This window comes from Lithobates pipiens, unplaced genomic scaffold (assembly GCF_037356315.1).
Source record: "Lithobates pipiens isolate NorthernLeopardFrog02 unplaced genomic scaffold, aLitPip1_a1.2 Scaffold_87, whole genome shotgun sequence".
Lineage (NCBI taxonomy): Eukaryota > Metazoa > Chordata > Amphibia > Anura > Ranidae > Lithobates > Lithobates pipiens.
The window spans coordinates 353,970-371,772 of record NW_027507911.1 but is presented as its reverse complement, the minus strand read 5'-3'; the positions used below and the strand labels follow the sequence as shown (position 1 = coordinate 371,772).

Below are 17,803 nucleotides of genomic sequence, written 5' to 3'. Positions count from 1 at the left end.
ACTGTCACTGTCACATTGCTTTCATAGCCAGAAATCAACAAACATATAGGCAAAGGGGCGGGGGGGATAGCAATGACACCACCAAAAGGATAGCAATGACACCACTTCCCAAATATGATCACAATGATGCCACTATTATCCCCACTACTTCAATTATATAGATAAAGACAGTTTGGGAAGCAGTCATTCAGGATCGGTCTTGTTGCACCAGGTAAATCAGTGTTTTTTTTTTCACTTTGATGAATAGGTGAGCAGTGGGCATTATGATTAACGATGGATTTACAACAATGGACATTTTTTATTATTCAATAAAGGACTTATCAAACACTTGGGTATATTTATTTATGGGTGACATCTTTTTTTTGCTTTGAGAATGAGTAGGTTTCCAATTTCCCCCGTACTCATTCACATGGGGCGGGGGGGCTGGTTACACTTAAGCTCATTATTATGTACAGTATCTCTATCTCAAAATCAATAAAAACAGATGTTACACATGTAATGTTATGGGCTGCAGACCTATTTTCCTTCCACAAGATGGCAGTAGCAAGTGTTATTTATTTAGCTTGTGACTGAGTTTAGGCTTTGGCTCTCTGGGAAAGGTAGTCTGAAAAAGAACCTGAGCCATGGCCATCACTGGGAAACCAACTATGATACCCAGGGATAACCGGGAGTAGGAGGGGTCTTAAAAATGAAATCCCAGGAAGGAGGGAGGTCAGCTGGGGAGCACATCAGAGAGTGGAGGATAGAAGTGCTGTGCGGTGCCATGCTCTGCTGTGCTGAGTTTCATTGGAGGCTGCCGTATCCTCGGGTGGCTGGACCAAGCTGAGCCTGCTGTACCATTGACTGCTCTGGTGCCTACTCTTCAATGTCCATCTGTGATATGGGCCACCACCACCATGGCCTGATGGGGAAATGCAGGAGGAAACCACCAAGGTACTTGCCATCTCGCCTGCCATCACTGATGATCACCTGTGAGACATGGGACCCTCCATTGGTTCATCCAACCAACTGACAAAGGAGAATTCCAGAGAGAGGGAGTGGGGAGCAGGTCACAGACTCAGTTAAGCTGAATCGTTGTTGACACTGTCAGTTTTCATTTGCAATAAGTTGCAGGTATAAACCCTGTACTCACTATTGTGTTAAATGCTTATTCTGTTGCTAGACTAGGCCCAACGCTGCCAAGTTACCTATCGTTTTTCTCAGAGCTCTGCACTGTGCACACCATAACACCTTATTGCTGCAAGTGGCTCTGCCTTAGCTTAAAGAACCAAGCTGCATCTAAAGACTCCCCTTCCTTACTAATTACCTCTTCAGGTAAAACCTTAACACCCAACATATAGACATACCCTTATTTTTCTGCATGACAACATCTCAAAAAGGCCCCAATGTAGCCGGCAGAAGATCACCTCAAAGACTATACTCAGATTACTTTATCCTGAGGGCAGATCTGTGTTCATCTTTACAGTATAATCTCTCAGGCCTAAAATTAGCCCCCTTGTCTGTCTCAAGTAGGGATGAGCCGAACACCCCCCTGTCCGGTTCATATCTTTCGAACTTTCGAACGGAGCCTAAAATTCGTGTGAACTTTAGAACCCCATTGAAGTCTATGGGACTCGAACGTTTGAAATAGAAAAGTGCTAATTTTAATGGCGAATATGCAAGATATTGTCCTAAAAAGGGTTTGGGGACCTGGCTCCTGCCCCAGGGGAAATGGGTCAATGCCTAAAATGTTTTTAAAAACGGCCGTTTTTTTGGGGAGCACTGATTTTAATGACGATTAAAGTGAAAAGTAAAAAGTGAAATATTCCTTTAAATATCGTGCCTGGGGGTGTCTATAGTATGCCTGTGAAGTGGCACGCATTTCCCGCGTTTAGAACAGTCCCTAAACAAAATGACATTTAACGGAAAAAAAGTCATTTAAAACTGCTTGCGGTTTTAATGTAATATCTGGTTCCGGCAATATGGATGAAAATCATTGAGAAAACTGGCATAGGTAGACCCCCTGCCCATTACCAGCCCCTTTGGGTCTTGTTCGGATATTAAGGGGAACCCCATACCTATATACTCAGAACAGGAGTATACAGGTGGTGCAAACAAGACAGAGACGGTATAGGTTTGTTGTGTTAAGTAGAATCTGTTTGTAATTTTGAACTGGTACATTTTTAAAGTGTAGCTCCAGTCAAAAAAAAAATCTATTTTTAAGCTTTTTGGAAAACATAGGGAAGGGGCATCACCCCTGTATAATTTTTTTGGCCGTCCGTCTTTTTTCATCTCACTTCCTATTGTCTCCTTCTGTTTGCAAGTAGGATGTTTGAAAGTAGGGCCCTGCCCTATATGCTCTGCAGAAATGTGCGCCTAAGGTGTTGGTGTTGCCACAACACTGTAAACCCTCAAAGTGACTCTTGGTAGGTGCTGGAGAGCCCTGCTATGAACAATTATATCAAGAATTGTAATTACATGCCATTGTTGAACAGTGGTAGAAAAATAGGGCCTTTGGTGGTTGTGGTGCTGGTGCCTCACAGTTACTCTCGGTGGGCACAGGAACGGGCCCTACAGTGAAATATTATATCAATAATTGTAATTACATGCCCCTGTTAAACAGGGGCTAAAAATTGGGCCTTAGGCACTGCTTGCTGATCCCACAACACTGCAACCTCTCCCATATACTCTAGTTGTAGTGCAGGAATGAGCCCTGCTGCAAAGCTTTGCATGAAAAATTATAATTACACGCCCCTGTTAAACAGGGGCTGAAAAATTGGGCTGGTGGCATCACCCACAACCAAAAATTTTCTTCCAACATATCAGCGGAGGAGGAAGAGGATAGACAATCAACATAACAGGACAGTCACTCAGCATCAGCATAGGCAGTCTTGAAGGGAATGATATTTAAAAAAAAAGATTTGGTTACATCAGCTTCAGGTGCTTGGTAGCTGTGGGTGATCCAAGACTGATTCATCTTTATGAAGGTCAGTCGATCAACTGAGTCAGTGGACAGGCGCACCCTGTGATCAGTAACAAAGCCACCAGCAGCACTGAAGGTGCGTTCCGAAAAAACGCTGGATGCAGAACAGGCCAGTAGCTCAATTGCATACTGTGCAAGCTCTGGCCAGTGATCCATCCTCAAGACCCAGTAAGCCAGAGGATTTTCGGTGGGGAAGGTGTCCATGTCTGACCTTGACCCTAGGTATTCCTGCACCATGTAAATCAGACGCTGGCGATGGTTGCTGGAACTGATAATACCTTGGGGCTGCGGACTAAAAAATTGTCTGAACGCATTGGTCAGACGGCCACCTTCTCCACCGCTCCTTCTGACCAATGCCTCAGCAACACGTTGTCCAGGACCAGGAGTTTGTAACCTCCCAGTCTCTGGGAACGCGTTGCACAGACCTTTCTGCAAGGCCTCCTGGAGATGTCTCATCCTCTGCTCCCTCTGTGATGGCAAGATAAGGTCGGCAACCTTACCCTTGTACCGTGGATCAAGGAGAGTGGCCAGCCAGTAATGGTCCCTGTCCTTGATCCGAAGAATACGAGGATCCTTCTGCAGGCTTTGCAGGATCAGGGAGGCCATGCAGTGTAGGTTAGCTGAGGCATTTAGTCCGGAGTCCTCTGGGTCACTAAGGACAACATGATCCGCAGCTACCTCCTGCCAGCCACATACAAGTCCACAGGTTTCTTGGGACTGTAAATCATCCCTACAAGACTGCTGCTGATGCTGAGTGCCAGCCTCCACCTCCATGCTGACACAATCATCCTCCTCCTCCTCATCCTCTTCCTGTGTGATGGGTGGCACAGCAGGAACACTGTCTGGATAAAGGGGGCCTTGAGAGGCAAGGAAGTCCTCCTCTTCCTGCCTCTGTTCTGCCTCAAGTGCCCTGTCCATTATTCCACGCAGCGTATGCTCCAAGAGGTGGACAAGAGGTACAGTGTCACTGATGCATGCACTGTCACTGCTCACCATCCTTGTGGCCTCCTCAAACGGTGACAGGACAGTGCATGCATCCCTGATCATGCCCCACTGGCGTGGTGAGAAAAAACCGAGCTCCCCTGACCCTGTCCTGGTGCCGTAGTCGCACAGGTACTCATTGATGGCCCTCTGCTGCGTGTGCAGCCACTGCAGCATGGCCAACATTGAGTTCCACCTGGTGGGCATGTCACATATAAGGCGGTTCTTGGGAAGGTTGACTCCTTTTGGAGCTCAGCCAGCCGAGCACAGGCATTAAATGATCGGCGGAAATGCACACAGACTTTCCTAGCCTGCTTCAGGACATCCTGTAAGCCGGGGTACCTGCCCAAGAACTGCTGCACCACCAGGTTAAGGACGTGAGCTACACAGGGCACATGGGTCAGTGCCCTGTGCCATTGTCGCAAACCACCATTCCTGGCTTAAGCTGGCGTGGCATCAACCACCTCTCGGCCTGCCCCTGCAGAGCTGACAAAACATCTGCCCCAGTGTGGCTCCTGTCCCCCAAACAAACCAGCGCAAGCACGGCATGGCATCGTTTTGCCTGCGTACTTGCATAGCCCCTGAAATGCCTACGGAGCACCACTGGTTCTGAGGACAGAGAACTGGAAGAGGCCACGGAGGAAGAAGAGGGGGTGGAGGAGAGAGGTGTGTCACAACCAATAGTAGCATTTTGGAGGCGTGGTGATGGAACAACCTCCAACACTACTGCACCTTGTCCTGCATCCTTCCCAGCTGCCAGAAGAGTGACCCAATGGGCCGTGAAAGACAGGTGTCCATGCCTGCTGGACCATGAGTCAGCGGTAATATGCACCTTTCCGCTGACCACCCCGTCCAGCGAGGCAAGGACATTGCCTTCCACATGTCGGTAGAGAGCCGGAATTGCCTTCCATGAGAAAAAGTGGCGTTTGGAGACCTGCCACTGAGGAACTGCACATTGTACAAACTCACAGAAGGGGGTCGAGTCTACCAACTGAAAAGGCAGCAGTTGAAGTGCTAGTAATCTAGCCAAGCTAGCATTTAAGTGCTGGGCATCTGAATGGCTGGGAGTGAACTTCTTTTGGCGGTCCAGCAGCTGGGGCAGGGACATTTGCCTGCTACAATCGGACGTGGGTGTACTGCTAGTAGAGTGCCCGGAAGCACTTGGCTGTGACACACCTAATTCTACACCTTCATTCCTCTCAGTGCAGGTTTCAGAGAGAACTGAAGTTCTAGTGGGGTTGGAGATCCCAGCTAATGAGGAGCAAGGAGAGGTCCACATTGTTCTTTGGTGTGGGTCTTTGAGGTACGCTTGCCAACGAGCTGCATGGCAGGTCAACATATGTCTGGTCAAGCATGTGGTGCCCAAGCGGCTGATGTTTTGGCCACGCGAGATACGCTTGAGACATATGTTGCAAATAGCAGCAGTGCGATCTGATGCACTCGTCTCAAAAAAGGCCCACACCAAAGAACTTTTAGAATAAAGCGCAGAGGCAGCGCCCTGCACAGGTGGAGCTCTGCTGTGTGATTCAGTCGGTGTGCTGCCCCTAAGCTGGCCCCCGGAGGGCATCCTGCCTTGTTGGACATGTGCCTCCTCCTCCTCCTCCCTCCGACCAGGCACCCACGTGGAGTCAGTGCCCTCATCATCCCCTTCCCTCTTCATCGCTGGAGCAAACCTGGCAGTATGCTGCAGCTTGACAATCCGCATCTGGTGGCAGGTGACACGCTCAGGGGTCCCACTGATTCTGGATTAAGGTGAGTTGAACTATTTAATTCTATATTACAATGTAATAGAAATAATGCGCTTCACTCATCCTGACACCATAACAACCATGGTGCCGGGATGATTGAAGCGTCAACACCAGGCATTGCCCCGACAAATTGCCCACGAGAACCTTATTTTCTGTCAGTTGCCCTCGAGACCAGACTCTGGATCCACCCGTCTGAAACAAACCATATTTTTCCATTGTGACCATCTCCAGTCTGTTATTCTTTTATAGAGTTTTGAGTCTATGGAACTCTTGTAAGCCTGTGGATATTTACAGAAAGGTATACTGGGGGTGTCAGTGAGGTTGAGGCCTCACACAGGGCTGGTAAGAGCAGGGGACCCAAATCTACCAGCAGCTCTTGTAGGGGAAGCAGTAGAAAGTAACTCGGTGTCGCACATCAAGCCAACACCTGCTGTATGATAGTAAAGGGCGGTCTCAGCCTGGACCCCCACCAGACCATGTCCCCAATACTTTTCACTCCACCTACCATAGTTTACTCTTGCGGGGGGTAGCTCTACATATATAGAAAATGATTCCTGTAACAATGCAACTATTCTGATTTGGTGCTATGATAAATTGCACAAGTAATAATTTTTGCCACGTTAGTTAATGACCATTTCTGATTTGGCTCACCTTGAAGATACATCAAGTCATGTTCAGGCTGCTCTTCCAATAAGCGTCCTCCTTCAAATCTACATCCCAGATGTTCCGTCTTTATATAGCGTTCGTAAGCAGGAAATCCGGACTTGTGTGGAGTGAACTCAAACCAAGCTTCTGAAATGAGAAGATTTTCCTCCAGTTATTGTCCATCCAGAGATGTCACCTCTACACACCGAAGAGTCACCTCTATTCCCTCTTCATTGCAAGCAATGTCCTTCCAAGCATCATCAAGGACAAGAAAAAAAACAAACAACAACAAAATAGGACCAACTGTAGAGCTGCCCGAAGAGTTTTGATTGAAAATTGTAGTTATCAAAACATTCATCTCATTTTTTTAAAGGATTGGTGGAGTCAAATCAAGGTTCGTTTTTGACTGCAGTGGTGAGAAAATTTGAAAGAGCGGGATGGAAAATATCTCTAGAATAAACCAATTTATTTTCTTTTTTGTTAATCAAACGTATTGTAAAACCGCACACACAAAACATGTCCCATCATCATATACCATCTTTGGTACAGTGCCTTGAAAAAAAGTGTTCATACCACTTGATCTTTTTACGCATTTTGTCATGTTACTATAACTGTAACTGTAGCGCCGACTCCTGAAGAGCACGCGCTATGTGGTTTTTCTCTATTTAGAGTTCCTGAAACGGCAGTTTGGTTTTAGGGTCAATTACACTAAATTATGGTTTCAGTAACAGTCTAGCTAGATTGCACTGTGTTCTGATTGGCCATAGGTGGCGCTGCCATCTCTGGCAGGTGCGAGAATGCAGTTCAGCTGGATGCGTTGAGTGCTTTTCTCGGAACCGGCCCAGTGGGAGTGTCATCGTTCTGTGCATTCTGGGAGAGGGTATTTAAGGTACTGACAATGCATGCTTCTGGGTTCTGGTCCAGAAGATCTTTCTGTCTGTTTGGTCCTGGTCCTCCTGACCAGCCCCCATGGCTCTCATGGCCTGGGGTGCGGATCCATCCAATTTCAAGTCTCGGGGCTGGCTAGCCCAAAGGCAAACTGGAGGGAGGATTCGGAGGTGAAAAAGGAGGAGGAGATGGCAAAGGTATTGAATTTATTCTTCTCCTCAGTCTTCACGAGGGAATTGGGGGGGCTTCAGTAACCAAAACTGCAGTGTTTATCCTCATTGCACATCACAGGAAGGACCCCCATGGTTAACAGAGGACAGAATTAAAATTAGACTTGGGAAACTTAACATTAATAAATCTCTGGGACCATATGGCTTGCACCAGAGGGTACTTAGGGAACTCCGTCAAGTTATTACCAGACCATTGTTCCTAATTTTTACTGGAAGTCTACTGACTGGAATGGTACCAGGGGATTGGAGAAAAGCCAATGTAGCACCAATATTTAAAAAGGGCCCAAAATACATCCCTGGGAAATCCCAGGGATTCTTTCCATTCATAAAAGGAAGGAGCCGGTAAATTACAGATTTACAGGCTCCTTCCTCCACTCTCCATCCTGACTAGATCTGGGACAGGGGAGGGTAGAGGAGTACAGAGAGGGCCTGGAGGAGGACATGGGGGAACCAAAAGGAGCAATGGGAGGAGTGCATGGAGGAAGATTCAGGGGAACCGGAGGAGCCAAGGGAGGAGTGCACGGAGGTGGACACGGGGGGAACTGAATGAGGACACAGAGTGGTACCGCAAGGGAGCACACGGAGAACACAGAGTAGGACATGGAGGGGAACCAGAGTAGGACATTGAGGGGGACCAGAGGAGGATACAGGGAACAGTCAGGAAGGATTGGTGCGGCGGTGGGGGAGTTACAACACCGATCTCCCTGTGTGGCTTTCAGTAAAGTAGCTGAAACCCACGGGAGGGATAGGAGGAGAAACAACTGTCAGATCCTTCATTGAATTATATACAGGGTTATCAGTGATTGTAACTCCCCCACCGTCACACCGATCATCTTAACTGCCCAGGTATTGGGTCAAGCATTTGCACGAGTACAAGTACTTGTGCAAATCCTTGGTATCGGCACCAATACCGAAACCAGTATAGGTATCAGTGCAATCAATCAGTTAATTGGTAATGTGAGTAAATATTCAAAACTATGCCCTCCAGACTAATCCTCAGATCAGAGGATTCTAGGAAATTAAAAATTAAAATAAAAAGGGTAATTTATAGAGAAAAGGGATCTCAATCTCTTTATCTCCATCTTGAATCGTCATCTTGAACCATCACCATCGATCGAAACAAAAAGAAAGGAGGGGAGAAAACGGGGAAAGGAAAACACACACAAAAAAAAACCTCAATAAAAAAAGTGTTAGTTGTGTTGGACTTTTTAGGCATAATAGTATATTTAAATACACAAAGGGGGGAAAAAGAAAGAAGAATGTTTTACATAAAAAGTTATTTATTTATAAAAAAATAAGAAAATAAAAATAAGTATAAAACATATCAAGTACTGTTTCATATCCTGTGTAAACTAGTACATTTTAGGCAATATCTATATCCGTTCCCATTAGGCATATAAGCCCAAAGAATGAAAAAACATACGTTAATACTCAATATAAGAAAATTTTACAATAGACACCCTGTCTACACTTTCTTTGTGAAATGGTAGGTGTACTTTTGTACCCCCTTACTATTTCAAACAGGGGGGGGGGGCGGGATCTGGGGGTCCCCGTGTTAAAGGGGGCTTCCAGATTCTGATAAGCCCCCTGACCTCAGACCCCCACAACTACCGGCCAGGGTTGTGGGGATGAGGCCCTTGTCCCCATCAACATGGGGACATGGTGCTTTGAGGGGTCACAGACCCCCAAAGCATCTTCCCAATGTTGAGGGCATGTGGCCTGGTACAGTTCAGGAGGGAGGGGACGAGCTTTTCCTGCAGCCTGCCAGGTTGCGTGCTCGGATAAAGGGTCTGGTATGGATTTTTTGGGGACCCCCATGTCAATTTTTTTTTTACATTTGACGCGGGGTTCCCCTTAATATCCATACCAGATCTGAAGGGCCTGGTAATTGAATTTGGGGGAACCCCACATTTTTTTTTTTATCAATGACTTTCAATGACTGCTCTCTGTATTACGGGAGCCAACAATTCATTATAGCCGCGAGTGATTTAAAATTACTTTTTTTCTGCAGAAATGACACTTCTAAGCACAGTTCTAAGCACAGGAAACATGCGCCCCTTCACAGTCATACTATACACACCCCCCCAGGTACGAAATTTAAAGGAATATTACACTTTTATTGTTTCACTTTAATCATTATTAAAATCACTGCTCCCGATAAAACGTCAGTTTTTAAAACTTTTTTTTTGCATTGATCCATGTCCCCTGGGGCAGGACCCAGGTCCCCAAACACTTTTTAGGACAATAACTTGCATATTACCCTTTAAAATTAGCAATTTATATTTTGAACTTTCGAGTCCCATATACTTTAATAGGGTTCTAAAGTTCACATGAAGTTTAGGTCTGTTCGCAGGTTCTAGTGCAAACCGAACAGGGGGGTGTTCGACTCATCCTTACTATCAAGTTGGGCATCCCATAATTCCTATCCCCATCCAAGTTGTTACCCCTAATAAAACAACAAAAAGCAAGCTCAAAGACTGTTCATTATGTCTGAAGAAAGTGTGGAAAATGTTTGATGCCTGGCTGTGCAAGAGTTGGGAACCAAATCATCTGCAACCCCCACGGGGGTAGTGCTACACATACAGATCTGCCCTATAATAATTTTGCACAGAGTGCCTCCCAAAACTTCTCTTCTGGGGTTCCCTGACAGTGCTTTCAGCTTCTACCTCTTCTTGGTGGTACCCCATACGAATCAGTGGTGTACCCCAAGGTTCAGTGTTATTTTTGGTGTACCCCAAGGTTCAGTGTTATTATTGGTATACCCCAAGGTTCAGTGTTATTAGTGGTGTACCCCAAGGTTCAGTGTTATTAGTGGTGTACCCCAAGGTTCAGTGCTATTAGTGGTGTACCCCAAGGTTCAGTGCTATTAGTGGTGTACCCCAAGGTTCAGTGTGATTAGTGGTGTGCCCCAAGGTTCAGTATTATTAGTGGTGTACCCCAAGGTTCAGTGCTATTAGTGGTGTACCCCAAGGTTCAGTGTTATTAGTGGTGTACCCCAAGGTTCAGTTCTATTAGTGGTGTGCCCCAAGGTTCAGTGTTATTAGTGGTGTACGTCAGGGTTCAGTGTTATTAGAGGTGTACCCCAAGGCTCAGTATTATTAGTGGTGTACCCAAAGGTTCAGTGTTATTAGTGGTGTATTCCAAGGTTCAGTGTTATTCGTGGTGTGCCGACATTTAATATAAGGACACTTGCCTGTCCAGGGAACCCACGATCTCGGTACCCAAAATTGACCCATCCCTTTACTCCGGGTGCAGGCATCCTTACTAAAGGGAAACAGAAATTGAACCCGTGTGTCTCCCAGAAGGCAGCAGGCGGGGGGAGGATGTTTTGCAGATCACCACACAACAATGCAATGTGGCAAATGTGGCAGCGGAATGGGGGAGGGTGCAAACATAGCTTTCACTTTTGGGTGGAACTCTGCTTTAGGAATGCCACTAATAAAATCACCTGCTTTGCATTCATGTATTTGTTGCTTTCTCACAGCAGAGTAGATGGGATACGGGTCTTCACCGGTCTCACACATTTCCTTGTGACTGGACAGCTTTCCTTCATTGATCTGGAGATGAAAGAGATAAACATTACCAGTGCGTGTACCCCAAAGTTCAGTGTTATTATTGGGATACCCCAAGGTTCGGTGTTAATATTGGGGTACCCTAATGTTCAGTGTTATTAATGGTGTACCCCAAGGTTCAGTGTTATTAATGGTGTACCCCAAGGTTCAGTGTTATTAGTTATAAGGTTCAACCAAGTCCAGAGAATAGCCATTCACAGCTGGATGTTCACTCAAGTTGGATAGTCCCTCTCCCACAAGGCCTAGCAGCCAACAAGTTGCTTAAAACAGGAATAATTCTCTGCCTGAACACGTAGAATTAAATCTCTGCCAGACATTATTGTAGAACATGTAGGAAACGAAGACTTGTAGAACACTCGTGTGATACCTGGATCTTTCAGCCGGTTTGGCGATACCCACGAGATTGGATTCATTTAGGTCCCGCAGCCTCACCAGGCTCTTGCTAAGAAACCAACCCGTATGTGTCCTCCTTCTGAAGAGTCCTCCCTCCCCAAAGTTGCTGGGCCTCTCCATGACCGGAGACGGCACCGGACCACCTCAGAATCCTTTCTTTCGTTTCCTTGCCTAAAGTTGGGTGGATCCGCACCCCAGGCCATAGCCTTTCTGGGGGCTGGTTAGGAGGACCAGGAGCATGGAGTCAGAGCATACTTCTGGCCTGGAACCCTGAACCATGTGACATTCGCATTTTAAGTACCCTCTCCCAGAAAGCACAGCAAGAGTGACACTCCCACTGGGCTAGCTCTGAGAGAAAGTAGCCTTAAAGCACCCAACCAGACTGTGGTTCCATGCCTTCCAGAAGAGACAGTGCCCCCTATGGCCAGGCTGAACACCCTATAGTCCAGTCAGACTGATGCTGAGGTCCAAATTTGGAATAATTATACCCAAACCAAACTGCAGTTCAGATGTAACATTAAATTTCAAAAACATAGCGCATTCTCTTCAGGAGCTGGCGCTACATACATATATACACACACATTATATATATATATATATATATATATATATATATATATATATATATATATATATATAGTTCAAGCTTATTCAATGTATCTGTAATTAGACAATGCAACAAAATGACCCCACACAGAGAACATTCAGGCCGCGTACACACGCGGGGACTGTTCGCTCAACTTTGTTTGTCAAACAGTTTCAGCGGACAGTCCGCTTAAAATTAGCATGGATGGACTTGGCCACACACGACGAACGAACAGTCCGCTGAAACCGTGCGCGATGACGTGAACGGCACGTGCGACGGGACTAGAAAACGACGTCCTATACACTGCAATGCAAACTTCGGCGTATAAATTCTTTCTGAGCATGCGCGGAACTTAGTTTGACGAACAAGCCTACACACGAGGGGACTGTTCGCTGAAACCAAGTTTCAGCGGACAGTTTTTCGGAAATTCCGAAAAACTTTGTTCAGCAGACTGTTCGCTGAAACTGTCTGCTGAAAGCCCACACACGAGCGGACTGTCCGCTGAAACACTGTTCAGCGGACAAAGTTGAGCGAACAGTCCCCGCGTGTGTACGCGGCCTAAGTGATCATGGTTAAATCACTTAATGATCTAAGAGGGGATTGAAGGGTGAGAAAGAGTTAAAGTGACTAAAACTTTAAAATAGCTGACAGAGGAATATCTTTATTTTAGGGTCCTTTTTGTCACAATGACCACAGGATAGATAAGTGGGTTCTGGTCTCATGTGATTAACTTTGTCCTTCCTCCCCTTCTTTCTCTTAAAGTTGTGCAATATTCCTTTGTCCATATTCTGTATAAAACTCTGCTCACCTGCCATTAAAAATTCCAGAGATCTGAAAGAATTTTTCACTGATTGTCCAGGTCTAAGCAGATTTAACCCTTACAGTTAACCCTCCCTCCCCAAACCTTGTCAAATTTGGCAGGTCTCCCCCCCCCCCCGTTGGCATATGTAGCCTTATAATGATGAGTTTACTGGAATGCATATAACCTTTGTGGGGGCTCCAGAATCCAAACTCAGTAAACAGGTTTCAATAAAAGGCTGCATAACTAAAGCTGTGACCGACTGAATACACCAGACAGACAATCTCAAGCCAGCATTGCTGGATGTTTGCTCACTCCCAAAATATACAACTGTAGTTGGCATTGGGAGAAGAACAACGCAAGCAACCTGAGATGGATAGATTCCATATAACCTGGCCTGGGTTAAATAAATCCTGTGCAGGAACTTGTAATGAATAAGGAAGATTAAGATCAAATGTGACCCATAACAACCTTGATTTAAACAATGGCAACCCTCCGTCCCTAATTGTATTGTAAAGAAATATTTAAAATAGAAATGGGACTTTACATGAAGCATGTCATTGTGATTGATAGACACCACATCTGCACGTGTAGGAATGCTGTCTCCTATGGCAACAGACTTAGAACAGTTCCTAACACAAGTTGTAACAAACTCTTTTACTCCCATATAGTCTCTTCTTGCAGATCCTCAACTCACTGAGCTCCCTAGTCTTTCTCTCTAGACTTGCTGATTCACTGCCACTGAATCCCTTGAGCTCTTCCAATCTTCTTCACTTTAGTATCCTCCTCAAGCATCACTCCCACTTCTCCGCTGGGTCCCTAGCTTGGCACTCACAGATACTCCTCAAGTGTCACCCCTTATCTTATCTAATGCCATCAGGTACCCGGGCCACCTAGTGGCAGAAGAGAGAAGTGCAGCAATTCCAGACTTAGGATGAAGTCAATTGATCCCCTAGTCAATCTCAGACCCTGAGCAAGGGGTTGTGTCACTAGAGCATCGCCACACCTACCATTTAAATGTCACTATTGCTTATACTCCACTTAGGTGGTTGTATTGGTAGGGGCATCGGTTCCTAATTATTCAGTGGCAGCCACCTGTGCAGGATCATCCATAATCTCTTCAGTCATGAGTAATGCCAGGATGGCCGAATCATGTTGACTTATTTGTGGCTGAAAAAAAAGCACCCACCAAGGACATGACACCTACAAAGAAGTCTACCACAAATTCTTTTATAAAAATAATAATCAAATGGACAAAAAACTCAAACCAGATGGGGAGTAGACCAGGATGGAACCCTGACCCAAAAGCCTTCCTCCCCAAATAGCAGTCCTCCCAACACTCCCCTTATTCCTACTCTGCCCTCCCTGGAAACCACCCACCTACCCTACCCAGTTACAACCACCTTACCCCCCCCCCCCCCACCACCAATAAACAGTGATAAGACAGCCCCATGGCTATACATCTTTGCCCTGTCTTGTACTATGGTCTTCTCACATTACACCACCTGGCCTAGCCTAGGGTCCTACCAGCTGTGTTATATGGACTCTTATTCTGGATGGAGACATGCTTTAAAAGAGAAATATGGGATATTTTATCCCATATTCATACTTACCTAGGTGGATGGTGCATCTGTCCCCCGCCACCTCTTCAATGAGAACCGAGACACTGAACATCGCTGATGGCTCGGTTCTCTCACCTCCACGAGCGGAGAGCTTCTGCCATTCAATCAGCGTCTCTCCTGCTCTGCTCCTCCACTCTTATTGGAGCGCTGATCTGTGGAGGGGTGGGAGAGTCTCGCTGAGCGGCTGAGACCACCGTTAGCCCAGGCAGCTGGAGGATCCAGAATACCTAAGTCAGATGAAGCCTCGACTGATCTTGGTGACATCAATGGAGAGCGGACTGCAGACAGCTCTCTGCTGAAAATGGGTCACAGGAGTGCAAAACAAATTGTACTCCAGAGGAGAAGCCCAGCCAAAAAGAGCTCAGGCTGGACTTCTCCAAGGACTTCGCAGGCTGGGCGTGGCTTTTAGCAGATGTCAATTATATAGTAGGGCAGCATTAGACTTGACAATGCAGGAGGACTATTAGTGCTGAAAGGGAATTTATTACTGTCACAGTCCTGTACACACTGGGAACCAATTTGGCTTATATGAGACTATATCTATAGCTAACAAGCTGAAAACATATCATCAGCTGGCCTATCAGGATATATTTTAAAATCCATTCTCCTGCACTCCAGTGGTAAGGCTTGGAGGTGTACAGTACAGATAAATTCCTTCTATGCCAGCAGCCTTGCTGCCCCACTCAGGACAATGAGTATCCTTGAGACTGTAAAATAGAAGCAAGAGAAGGGTGCACTGACCTAGTGCATTACCAAAATAAGATTTATTCCAAATAAAAACAACAAATGGTTGTACTCACAGTGTACATATCACAGCAAAAGTGAATGTGAATGCCTTCAGGTCTGATACGGTAAACCAGCAGTGTGGGAATACCAGTTGGCTTCTGTAGTGGTTGGCGTGTTTTGAGACATGAAACATTTTGATTCTAAATAGGAGGGTTCCCACTCAAAACAGCTTTTTCTGTGATATGCCTATATACAATGTGTATATGTGAGTACAACCATTGCCCTTTTTATTTGGAATAACATTTATTTTTGGTAATGCTCTAGGTCGGTGCACCCTTCTCTTGCTACTGTTGGCTTATCGGTATACCTTCAGCATAACCAGTATATTGGTGGGGTGTAGTGTGGTGTTAACCGGAAGGGTAGGTGGGTGGTTTTCAAGGGAAAAGTTGGGATAGGGGAGGATGGCTTTTTGGAGGGGGGAGTTCTTTTGGGTGGGGTTTCCATCCTGATCCACTCACCATCTTGCTGTTTGAGCTTTATGTCCATTTGATTATTAATATTTTCAATAAATAATTTGTGGTAATAATCTTGTATTCATCAACGACTTGGTGGGTCCATTTGTATATTTATGCATGTTGGAGACACCTCTCCCTCCTCACTCCCCCTTGCCCATAGGACAAGAAGCTAAAGTCTAGTCACACCAGAGCTAAAGTTTCTCCTGGCTTCCAAACCTTAGAAAGGATCCATGTAAGACTTACTGTGTTCAATGCTTGGTGGACAAATGTATAGGCCCAAAAATCTGTCAGAGAGTACGAGTCGCCAAGAAATTTCTCTTTTATCTTCTCCCATGGACATTTCCGTTCAGTCTCCCATTTAATTTGCTCACGTAACCGATTCTCCAGATCTTCCATACATGAAAAGTCTGACCAGTTTTTTTTCGAATACAGAGAGGACATACACCTGGAACGTTAAAACAGTAAGTTGAATGTTTGATAGGCAAGATAATCATTTAATATGCTTTGTCTGGATGAGAATTGTTCTTCATTTTTTGGCTAATCACTTGATGTCCTGAGACCATGTTGAAACATCCCAGACTTCAAGCGGCTGAAGCAATCTCATGTCTGTAGCTGCACAAGTTTGGCATCAATTTTTTCAGCCAGTGTTCACCTATTTAGTAAAAGTGACCGAGACAGCTCTACATCCTCCCGATCACTTCAGATGTATGCAAAATACACAATGCAGGGTTTACACGTGCACAATGTACAGGGCACAGGAGTGTACTATGTACAGGGTGCAGGACTCAGGTGTGTATTACGTACAGGGTTCACGAGTACAATATGTACATGGCGCAGGACTCACAAGTACACTATGTACAGTGTGCAGGGCCCAGAAGTGTGTTTTGGGCAGGGTTTGGAAGTGCACTATGTACAGGACTCAGGAGTGTGTTATGTACAGGTTGCAGAGTTCAATAATACACTATGTACAGGGTGCAGAGTTCAATAATACACTATGTACAGGGTGCATTGTTCATGAGTGCATTATGTACAGGGCACAAGACTCAGGAGTATGCTATGCACATGATGCAAGGCTCAGGAGTGTGCTACGTACATTATCCAGGGTTCAGGAGTACAATATGTACAGGGTGAAGAACATCTTTTTTGCTTGAGAGCTCCACTCAGAAACGCAAGTTTGATTGTTTTTTTTTTCTCTTTGTAGGAGCATATGTCTGAAGAAGCCTGAAAAAGCCATAGTGTGCATGGACATATTGGCTAACATGGAGGGGTGTTTCCAGGCAGAAAAAAAAAATGAGAGTTCATAAAAGCTCAAAAGCTTGTAGGAGCAGTTTCTTTGATCTGCAGTGTGCATGAGCCCTTAATGTGTGTGAAAAATGTAGAAAATATTTTCGGAGGCAATGTGGCAAAAAAAAAAAAAAAAAAAAAAATTGCTGTTATGTTATGCAGTTAACAAATTAATTTAGAAATTGTTATAATGTATATACCATGTTGATCCAGATATCCCAGCCATGTATGTAGCGGCACCTAAAAGGTTGAGTTCAGAGAGTTTGGAAATCGTTCCCAGAAAACCAACCATGGCACGGAGTCCGCCCCCAGATCCCAAGACCGCGATTACAGGAGGGTCACAATTCTTCAGAAAAAAAAAAATGATGATCACCACAAGTTATGTTACAGATGGAATATGTAGCGTGTGCATCCACAGAACATTTTTCAGGGGTGGGGCATCATTTTAAGTTCCCCCATGCTCTGATCCTTTTCAACAATGTCATTATAACATTATAACGGGCAGAGATTGCATACAAGGCACAAAACACTGTAAGAGACTGTATACATGTGCATGGTGATAGAGAGAGACAGAGGGGGGGGTGGCGACTGAGAGAGACAGAGGGGGGGGGTGGCGACAGAGAGAGACAGAGAGGGGGGGTGGCGACAGAGAGAGACAGAGGGGGGGTGGCGACAGAGAGAGACAGAGGGGGGGTGGCGACAGAGAGAGACAGGGGGGGGTGGCGACAGAGAGAGACAGAGGAGGGGGTGGCGACAGAGAGAGACAGAGGAGGGGGTGGCGACAGAGAGAGACAGAGGAGGGGGTGGCGACAGAGAGAGACAGAGGGGGGGTGGCGACAGAGAGAGACAGAG

At 45.8% G+C, this 17,803-nt stretch overlaps 1 protein-coding gene across 1 annotated transcript in view; it reads right to left on the bottom strand.

Annotated features, from left to right (window-relative positions):
* Positions 1–17,803, bottom strand: part of LOC143973621 (cytosolic phospholipase A2 gamma-like) — a 67,519-nt gene that overhangs the window by 33,310 nt on the left and 16,406 nt on the right. Inside the window, exons 5-8 of the mRNA XM_077474475.1 lie at positions 17,152–17,297; positions 15,911–16,112; positions 10,903–11,011; positions 6,343–6,483 (exon numbers count right to left, since the gene is read on the bottom strand). Coding sequence (XP_077330601.1) covers positions 6,343–6,483; positions 10,903–11,011; positions 15,911–16,112; positions 17,152–17,297 — 598 coding nt within the window. The remainder of the gene's footprint in view (positions 1–6,342; positions 6,484–10,902; positions 11,012–15,910; positions 16,113–17,151; positions 17,298–17,803) is intronic.